The sequence below is a fragment of the Coptis chinensis genome, chromosome 5 (assembly GCF_015680905.1).
Source record: "Coptis chinensis isolate HL-2020 chromosome 5, ASM1568090v1, whole genome shotgun sequence".
In the NCBI taxonomy this organism is placed as follows: Eukaryota; Viridiplantae; Streptophyta; class Magnoliopsida; order Ranunculales; family Ranunculaceae; genus Coptis; species Coptis chinensis.
In genome coordinates this window covers 13,438,918-13,449,825 of record NC_141460.1, presented here as the reverse complement: position 1 = coordinate 13,449,825, position 10,908 = coordinate 13,438,918, and the positions used below count along the sequence as shown (strand labels likewise).

Below are 10,908 nucleotides of genomic sequence, written 5' to 3'. Positions count from 1 at the left end.
ATCGTGATCGAATCTCAGAAATCTGATCCAACGACTGAGATTTGATCACTATTCAACTTTTTGACTTTAAGGAATATTAATCACTATTTGACACTATTCAACATTATTTGACACTATTCAGAACTATTCATCTTTTAACTTTACAAAAAGTTAAATAATAAAAAATCTAAAATATCTACGTCGTCTTCGATGAATAGTGACGTGCTTGGCTTTATCTCTGATTTCAAACCATACGTCCATTTTGTAAAAGCAATATACCGTTGTGTAGAGTTTTCTGCGCTGATCATTTTGATAGGTCATATGCTTCAATCGGAGTTAGGAGACGGAAGATGTCACCATTTGAACTTTCTACTTGATTTTTCTGGTTTGTTACAAGTCAGTTTGACCAAGTCTTGACCCGAACATGACTCCTTTGGCTAGCTCAGGAACTCAAGTTTGGATTCTTCAACTTGTTTCATGGTTTTCTGAGTCCATGAGCTTTGCTGGCAGATTGGAGCTTTAAATGAGCGATCATCAAGATTTCAAGTCCAAGCTTTATTCGGTCAGATTTCATGTTAAAACGCAGATTCTGTGGTGTATTTTATCGTTATTTGTTGAAACCTGTGAAAACATGAAAATACAATTAATTTACATTTATTAAACACATAATTGACCCAAATGTAATGTCTCTGCGGGGTTTAAAACACAATTTTGGGTACTTATCAAATAACAACATAGAAAAATAAATGCAAGAAAAGAAACACCTTATCTAAATTTGTTCCTAAGGAAAGGTTAAATGAGGAAGACGTGAAAAAAAAATTGATAACATTACTTTTAGAGAAACTAAAGTAGCACTTCGGATAGACAACATTAGTTGTTTAGTCCATATAATCGGTGGAAGGATGACACCGATTCTATTTGAAGAAGTACATCTAGAAAGGGGCAACGATAACCGCCATGACTAAACACGGGCCTATAATTCAAAAGACATCTCATAAAACCAAATTGTGAAGTAAGTAAATAGATTCTATCATATATAAGCCTATGATCAAATAGATTGAAAATGAATAGATGACCAAACCTTGGGATCAAACAACATTAATACCCCACATCTAATTGGTATCCTAATCGTTTAAACATTGAAAGCCAAGCAGAATTTTAATTTGTTGGTTAAAATAACATATTTTCCCTGAAACACTATCACATTAGTTATCAATCGAATTACAGGTAAAACAATAATGAAATTGGAAAAGAAAACTCATACCTTAAGACTGAAGACTGAAGTAGAAGAAAATTGAGGATTTGATAGAGCATAAGAAGTGTTACAGTTGGGGTGGGGATCATTTGTACTCAATAGCATCCAACTCAGGGTTGCATCTGGAAAGAACCATCCTTCCGTCATCCAAGACCTTCCCACCAAGCACCTTCAAACAGTAATCAGGGAGTTCTTAATACCCCAATCTACATGCGGCACCCTTCAGATCACGCCATGGCACCCAGCAAGACCCGCCAGCTACTTGGATCACTTTGATCATGGATTGTTGTACACGAAAGAATGTCTTCTCTTGTCCAAATGGGAGAGGAAAGGAGAGAGAGAGAAGGAGGCGGAGAGTCTGAAAGGATTTTTTTCTGTATCAAAGTTTTTTTTTTTTGGTTTAAATCGTAGGGTTTTTTAGGTTTAGCTTTGATCGGAGTTTCTAACTTTTGGGTTTCCAATTCTTGAGTAGTTTGGGGGTTAATGTTTTTTTGGCAGGGAGATAAATATAATTACTTGATAGAGAAAGGAGATTTAAACAAATACAGAGGGGTCTAACTAATTATTAGCATTTCTTTTTTTTAGGAGTCTCTAATATTGCTCGATTTGGAAAATAGAGAGATATGGTGAGGAGAGATGTCAGGTGCGAGCTTTTATGGATTATTGTTATGAAATCCGTGGGCTTATATGGATGCCCATCATTAATATGTGTTTATCCTGATAATCTTATATCTTGGTGTTTATCATGATAATCTTCTATCTTGGTGTTTATCCTGGTAATCCTTTATCTTGGAAAGGAGGTTACCTAGTTGTATATAAAGACAACATCCTCCCATTCAGACTGACCTCAATGAATAAGAATTCTCTCTATCTCATTCTCTCAATGATTCAATCTACATGTTAAGTTAATGTTAAGTTAGTGTGGTGTTCTCTCTAAGCGGTTTTAATTCTAACACGTTATCGACCGATAGTCTCTAGCTTTGGATTAAAGGTATGCATTTAACTTGTGATTAAATCGTATTCGATACTATTGATACCATATTAAATTAGATTCTTTTTATTTAACTTTCTTAATAGAATAACATATGTATATGTATGTTATTACTTAGATATTGGTGTCTTTACAATTTCTTTTTAATTTTGAATGAGTAATCATAGAATTAGCAATGTACACTGCACACACCGAAAATAAAAAGCTCAATACGAAACTCACGCATCTTTGATACATGGTTACTAGTCCAAGTGATATTTAACTAACCTTTTGATCCAATTTTTGAAGTTCAAGAAATAGCTTGTTTTGCTGAATATAGAACGGGTGTAACATAAAGCTAATGATGAAATTGTTGATATGCCGTAAGAAAGATTATTGTTTTTGTTTAATTGATCTAACCCTTTGATAGTTTTGTTTAGGTGCCCTAAGATGAAAGGTAGAAGACGATGATGTCATCAGGACATTATCACTAATTAAAGATCTCCTTGGGCTTTAAGTCTATGTTTTACCTGGGCTTCAAAAGGTAATGTTACTGTTATGGGTTTTTAGCATTTGTTTGTTTCAGACCTAACTTCTTATAAATTGACTTGGGTATGACCAGTTTGGACCGAGCCATTTTGACACTTGTAGACCAGGTCTGGTTGACTATCTCGACTTGGTCAGGTCCAAACCATAAGGATTGATCCGGTTTTGGCCCATTACAGTGGTCATTTATGTAGGCCCAATTCATTTTTATAGTTCTTTTTAATACATGTATGCTTAATCTGTTACAGTTACGTGAAAGATGTCAAACCTTACTAAACTCGATTTTCAAGCTCTTTCAATTAGAGGCGACAATTATTTATCATGGCAGTTGGATGCCAAGATCCATTTACAATCTAAAAAACTTGGTGATGCTATTAAAGAAGGAAACGAAATGAGCCCAGAGGAAAAAGCCACAACTCTCATATTCCTACGTCATCATATTCATGACGACTTAAAGAATGAGTATCTAATAGAGGAAGACCCAGCAGGTCTTTGGAAATCCCTGAAGGATAGGTATGATCACCAGAAGATGGTCATACTACCAAATGCTCAAAGTGAATGGCTCAACCTGAGGTTCCAAGAATATAAGATAGTTTCTGAATACAATTCTGCTTTGTTTAATATAGTTTCTCAGTTGAAATTGTGTAGTGAAAATGTAACTGATGAACAGATGTTAGAGAAAACTCTTTCTACCTTTCATGCCTCGAATGTGCTCCCCGCAGCAAATTAGTATCGAGAGAGATGATTCTCCAAATATTATGATATTATAACATGTCTCCTTGTTCTTGAGCAAAATAGTAACCTTTTAATCAAGAACCACAACTCCGCACCAACCGGGTCAATGGTAATTCGAGGAAAATGCCGACTTCGAGCTAGTGGTAGTTGTGGTAAAAGGACATGGGAGGGCGTGGAAGAGGCAGAAATACTAGGAGAGGTGGTCAAGGTTATCATCCTTATTAGCAATGGTAATAGAAAAAGGATCATTGGAATACTAATGACCAACAAAAGGGAAATTGGAACAAGTGGACAGCTCCGCATAAAGGGGACTCAAATCCTCATAACAAACAAAAGGAGAGCGATGATATTTGCTACTGAGATGTGGTGGTAATGATAGACATTGGGCAAAATACTGCCAAGCTCCTATAGAAGAGGTTGAAAAGTATAAAGCCTCTAGGAAAATGGAAACAAATGTGATAGAGAATTGGAAGAGTGACCACTTTAACGATGGTACTCATTTGGATTGTTCTGATTTCCTTAAAGTTCAGTATGAGGATCCAAATAGCAATGGGCAAGTTTGATGAGCAAACTTTAATACTTTGAATGATTTATTTAGTTAATTATATTTTTATTACCAGTTCATAGAATGTTTACAGTTAATATTGTGTTCTCTTCATGGAACGTCTAGGCCTTGATTGTCGTTAATATTTTGATTTTCCATATTATGAATCTCAAGTTTTATTTTTCTTAATACACTTGTGCTAGTATCAATCTTTACAAATTTATTTTGCTTTATGTTAAAATGTATTGATATATAAATGGAGAAAAGTATTATGGATATATGTCTAGTAGACTATACCCATAAATGAGAAAGATATTGTGTATCATATCTAACGTTTGGAGCAAGAAGCTCACTTAGACAGCGATCATATTACATAATTGTCAATTTAATGAGGCAAAGATTCCCGTCATTAGGGGAGAAAAGCAATGGTTGCTCTAAGGAACGGCGTGAAGCAACTTGGATCACGCCCTCTGTCTCATTAAGGATCCAAATAATGAATGTGACTATATGAGATAAGGAAAATGATACACTTGCAAAAGCGGTTGTAGAAAAATGCCTAAGCATTTAATGATATGGAAAAAGTAATCATGAATGTGCCAGCCAGAATTGATGTTCCACTTGGACGGGGTCCAAACATGGCGGCAAATGAATCTACTATACGCTAAAAATGTGGTAGACCTATAGGATCCAAAGAGTGTGCTCCTAGGAGAGGAGAACTGAGGACCCATCTTGTCCAAATAATAGCCAGGTAATGGCTGGAGCTCCATAAACAAATAATAAAAATGTGCAAATATCCAAGTTCACTGAAATGCCTATGGTTGCCCATGGAGAGGCACATGTACCTAAAAATGAAAAGATCGATCTCAATATTCCATGCATGTTCAGGTGAATTGTGGGATAGGAAAGCACTTGTCATAGATGACATATTTAGCTATGGTATAGCTATTGGGGCTATGGTATAGCTATTGGAACATCAAAGGACAATGATGAAAAAATAAATGAACCACGTGTTTTGTCGACAAAGAAAAGATTGGCCAATCTGGAATTTGCTATTCAAGCATAATTAAACTCTTTGAAAAACGTGGTGTGGACCTATAGTAAAATCCGAGGTTAGATTCAATATAGTAGCAACAAGTTTGGTTGGTATAAACTTAATTGTGACTCCTAAGGAATTAGAGAAAACTGCTGACTATAGATTTTTTTGAAAGCACATGGTTGTCTTAAACTTGGATTTAGATAAGGATCCATTTCGACTAAAGGAAGAACATGAGAAAGTTCTTGGTCTTGAAAATACCCTACTTAATACCCTACTTGAGTGATATAGAAGCATTTATGTATCTAGCACAATACGTGCAGAAAGATCAGACATTGCATTTTCTATTAGTTTCTTATCAAGATAAAATAATTGTGCACATACACTTAGACACTGGAATGATGTCAAACACATATTGAGATATTTTTATAGAATAACTGGTATGAAACTATTTTATTCTTATGGTTCCACTAATGACTATGATCTAGTTGGCTATGCAGTCCTTGGTTATCCATCTGACCGTCAAAAAGGTCACTCTCAAATAGGTTATGTATTTCTTAGTGGTAATGCTGCCATTTGTTGCCGTTCCACTAAACAAACTTTGAAAAGGGAAAAAATTGTTGATTTGGGTACTGAACTATAGTGGATTTTACAAAATGGGTACTGTATTATTTTTTTTGCAAAATAGAATACCGTAGATTTCAAATATTGCTAAATAAGGTACAGTCTATATATACTGTAAAATATGTATACATATTTGATGATTTGGCATACATATTTGATGATTTAGTGTCCATATAAACACAAAACACTAAAAATTTGGCCCAGTTATAAGAGGGGTAGCCCACTGCCCATATATATTTTAAATATATTTTTTACTCAACCAGAACCTTTTCACATATTGAAATCAAATGAAAGCCATCTACTATTTTGGAAACGTATCCATTGAACACTATCATTGTTCAGTAACCAAACAATAAGTAAAATTAGAAATCGATCCGCGTAAAAAGCTAGAAACTTGTATACTACATATTTGGCGTGGATGAGTCACACTTATGATGCTCCTAGAAATTTTGAGAAAGTGAGAGCTTAGGTGATATTTTGTTCTTCATTTTATATGTTGGATAAAAGTGCAATGCCAACAATGCTTTCAACCCATAATAAGAAAGAGAATTTAAGTGCTGGGGTCTATGTTCTTGAGCTCATCAGCAATGGAAACAGCAGGGTAGATATGACCACCTATCCCACCAGCAGCGAATATGATCCGTAAAACTATTGGTTTGGTTGGTGGGGATAGAGCTATTTTTATCCGTAAACAGAAGATCTTCAAATGCCGGCTTGGAGTGATATTGATGCGGAGAGAAGGGTGTTTCTGTAATTTGGAGAAGTTGAGAATGAGTGAGAAATGAGGAGTGCTTAGTTAGTTGGGCTTTACTGACTAGGCCGAACATTTAATGTTTTAAGCAAAAAAATATATAAAAACGTGGGCTTGGGCTAGTAGTGGGCAGTGGGCATCTCTACACTATATGATAGCCGGGTTTGTAGGAGCCACACTTCTCAACCGAACAGTGTATTTCTAATCTCCCTATTTTAAGATTTTAGAGCCACCTCCCTACGTTTATTTAAATTATATCTCTCCTATTTATTAATTACAATTGGCTCCCTGATTTCTATTAAAATTGAACCACCTCTTTCTTCAATAATTTTAGGATAGTCTTCTTAATTTAAAAGCTAAAATTTATGTATAGGAATTGTATATCTTTCCCATTTTTAGAAAATTGTTTCTCTTTTCTTAGTGAGAGAAACAACTTGGCGAACTGATGCGTAGCACAGGACACATGCTAGTTCACTAACTGTAAGGGTGGAATTCAAGCTAAACAAGTCGAGGGTTTACCATGCTCAAGCTCGCTCGCTAATTACACGAAGCTTTAAATTGAGCTCGAACTCATTTCATATAATTAAACGAGCTAGCTCGAGTCGATCTTAAACGAGCCAAGCCCAAAATTGAGCCCGAGCCGCTTCGGTTATTTTACACTATAAATATGTTATTTGAGCTAAACGAGCCGAGTTTCATCAAACTCATTTGTTACACGAGCTTTAATTTGAGTTCGAGCTCGGCTCATGTAGTTAAACGAGCGAGCTCGAGCCGAGCCCGAGGGCTCAAATTCCACCCTTAACTAACTGGGCCGAACTTTTAGTGTTTTGTGCTTATGTGGACACTAAATCATCAAATACATATGCCAAATCATCAAATATGTATACATACTATACAATATATATATACGGTACCCTATTTAGCAATCTACGGTACCCTATTTTGCAAAAAAAAATAATACAGTACCCATTTTGTAAAATCCACTATAGTTCAGTACCCAACTCAATAATTTTTTCAACAAACTTTAGTGGCAACTTCCTCTAACCACACTGAAATTTTAGCTCTTTATGAAGCTAGTCGTGAATGTGTATGGCTAAGGTTATTAATTGGGCATATTCGTAGTTCTTGTCAATTACCTTCTATAACAGGTGTTCCCAGCATTATTTATGAGGATAATATAGCTTATATAGCCCAGATTCAAGAAGGATTTATAAAAGGAGACATGACAAAATACATTGCGCCAAAATTCTTTTACACTCATCAGCTTCAGAAGAAGAAGCAGATTAAGGTCGAGCAAGTTCTTTCTAGTGACAACCTTGCTGATCTCTTCACTAAATCACTACCTAAGCATACATTTCAAAAGCTTGTATATGGGATCGGCATGTGCATAGTTCACCACCAAGCCATATAAAGACTTGTCTTTATCAGGGGGAGCATTCTGAAGAATGTGTCCCAGGACATATGCACTGTACTTTTTTTCCTTTATCTAGGTTTTATCCCCAATCGGTTTTCTTAGTAAAAAGGTTTTAATGAGGCGATAAAAAAGCAGTCACAATGATTCTAAGTAATGTTGTACTCTTTTCCTTCGCTTTGGTTTTTTCCATTGGGTTTTCCTTAGCAAGATTTTAATGAGACAACTGTCATTGGATAGTTATAGAGCATCCGGAAAAATGCTACAAAAGATACATCCACTATAATTTCCACATGAATGGTAGACATCCAAAGGAGAGTGTTATGAAATCCGTGAACTTATGGTGTTTATCATGATAATCCTCTATCTTAGTGTTTATCTGGGTAATCCTTTATCTTGGAAAAGAGATTACTGTATATAAAGGCAACCTCCTCCCATTACATCAATGAATAATCATTCTTTCTATCTCATTATCTCAATGATTCAATCTACATGTTAAGTTAGTGTGGTGTTCATCGGTTTAATTTTAACAATTATTATTTTTTTCCACATAAATAGAACGAAAATGTACACCACATCTCAAACACGTGACCTCCTCCACCCAAAGACACAAATATTTCACTTTAAAGTTTAAACAACCTACAAACAATTAGAAATCCCGAACCTTTCTTCTCTACTCTACTTCTGAAATTCTCGATCCCCAACACCTATTCTCAAATTACAAATGTCGATCTTCTATGTCTATCAACTCTCCTAATCCAAATGGAAATCCAAATTGTTGTTATTGTGGATTTCCAGTAGCAATTTGAACCTCATGGACGGGGTATGAGAGCAGGTTGTGTGAACTATGGAGCACTTGATGCTTGTTCTTTCTTTGATTCGTTGGATCCACCAATTAGAGGTCCGAGGGTTCTATAAAGCGAGGGGCGATTTTTTTTCGTTTAATCGGAAAATTGGTATAAAACAAGTCTTATTAATAGGGGTTTTTTTTTTTTTTAAATGTATGCCGAAAAACGTTTTTTAAATATATTAAAAAGCGTTTCATTTCACCGAGGAAAAATAATCAAAACCGTAAAAAATAAAAACCACCAAAAGAAAAACTCTTAGGCCCGGCTAGCACTCCATCACTTTCGGGTTTGTAGTTTTTTACTTTATTTTGTTTTAGGTTGTTATATCACTTATATGTGACATATGTATTATAGGTTAACTAAGGCGATTAATTTCGATTAATTGTTATAAGCTCTTGGGCGACTTGCTCTCGATTAAGCTTTTAAACCGCACAAGTTTAAAAGGAGATAAGGGAGTGAAGGGACAAAGAGGATCTTTATATTTTAGTTTATACAATGCAAACCTTTATATTGAATGGTAAATCTAGCATAAGCTTTCAACTAATGTGAAATTGGTATAGTGGAAGTGTGTTTGACACCGTGACTTGCACATCCCAGTGGTACCAATCCTCTGAAATTCATTTTCCTTTTTAAATTTGGTCTAAAAAACTTGAAATACTGAAAAAGTTGTTGACATGGGGGTTCGAACATAGACTACTTGAACTGAAATCCTTATGGGCTAGGATGGTAACTATAATGGCCCATATAGGGGCTGCATTAGCAGCCCATTTTTACATTGGTCCCTCAAATTTAAAGATAGAGAGGCTTATAAAGGCCCCATTGGTAATGCCCAGGGAACCAAAAAATTGGGTGTTTTCCATTGTTTCCCCCTTAAAAAGGGTGTTGACTTCTTCTGTTAAATTGAAAATAACTTTTTTTGTACAGTCTCTAGTTTACTCTCATTTTTCGGTCAAGTCTAGGGAATAAATGAAAGTTACTGTCATTTGCCACATCAATCTTAATTTTTCTATGTAGATTAATTTCTTAATTTTTGATGATTTTTTTTTAAAAAAAAATGTAACTGTTAAATGCATTTAGATGGCAAAGAGATGGAATTCCTACATTATTAAAATTGAAAATATGGATGTCCAAAATCTTTTTTTAAAAAAAAGTATGTTGCCCACTATGAGAATTTGCCCATAGTTTGATATCCAGAAAATCATTTTTTTATTTCTTTATAAGCTCAAACTTATGTAAAGAGACAAATTCTGTGAATGTGAGAGAAGGCACGATAAGAGAAATAGGTGGAACACACCTAGAAATTGGAATGAAATGATCTCAACAAGCTTAGGCTTCGAAAGGATGTTAGAGCATCTTTAGGTGGTGGTAGCATACTCTTCATATTTGAAGAATGCTACCATAGAAACTGGTTGCAAATTTCGACCAACTCTAGGTGGTCGCAAATTTCGACCGCAAAATTTATTGTAGAACCCACCTTGCGCGACATTAGTACTGGCGCGTCGCGCGACAATGCAACTGGCGCGTGTGGTGCTGGTCAAAGTCAAAAAAGTTGTGGGGCGACATTTGCAATGGCGCACGACATTACCAATGTCGCGCCGCATCCGCATCCAAATTACTAAATTTGCGAACAAGAATGCGAACAAACATGTGATGCGACCACGAATGCGACCACCTAGGCGATTGGCGGAGCCGGAATTTATTCCAGAGTGAGCGGTGAGCACTAAAAGATTTCAACTCAACTCAATTTGTGTACACAACTACATGAACTTAGTTTGTTTTATTTTAGTTTAACACGTTCATCAATATATATAAATATTTTACGTAAACAAGCACTTCTTAATTTATTTAGTCAATATTTGAAAATAAAAAAATTTGTTAATATATTTAGGTAATGGAGATTTCCTAATTTGTAAGTAGTGTTGAATTTGGTTACGACTTCACGAGTCACAACTTATTGCAACTAGTTAATCAAGTTTAGCCTTAGTAAATTGAACAAAATGAGATCCTTAGTATTTATTTATTAATAAGTCATGTATCTTGTTTTTTCCGAATTATGATAAGTCAGTCAAAAATTCTACATGGTTTCCAACAAAATTAAATTTAAAGAAACATGGAATCATATGATATGATCAGCTTACTGTTTCTAATTTGAGTACTCTTCTAACTTTTCATTTTAACGATAGGATGAATCCATTAGCTCAACAAATGAAAT

General features: G+C 35.1%; 1 protein-coding gene across 1 annotated transcript; it reads left to right on the top strand.

The window, feature by feature from the left end:
• The first annotated feature begins 3,009 nt into the window (after positions 1 to 3,009).
• On the top strand, positions 3,010 to 3,480 carry LOC147496764 (uncharacterized). Its single transcript, XM_086562659.1, has one exon. The coding sequence runs from the start codon at positions 3,010 to 3,012 to the stop codon at positions 3,478 to 3,480; it is 471 nt and encodes a 156-aa protein (XP_086418785.1).
• The last annotated feature ends 7,428 nt before the right edge of the window (positions 3,481 to 10,908 follow it).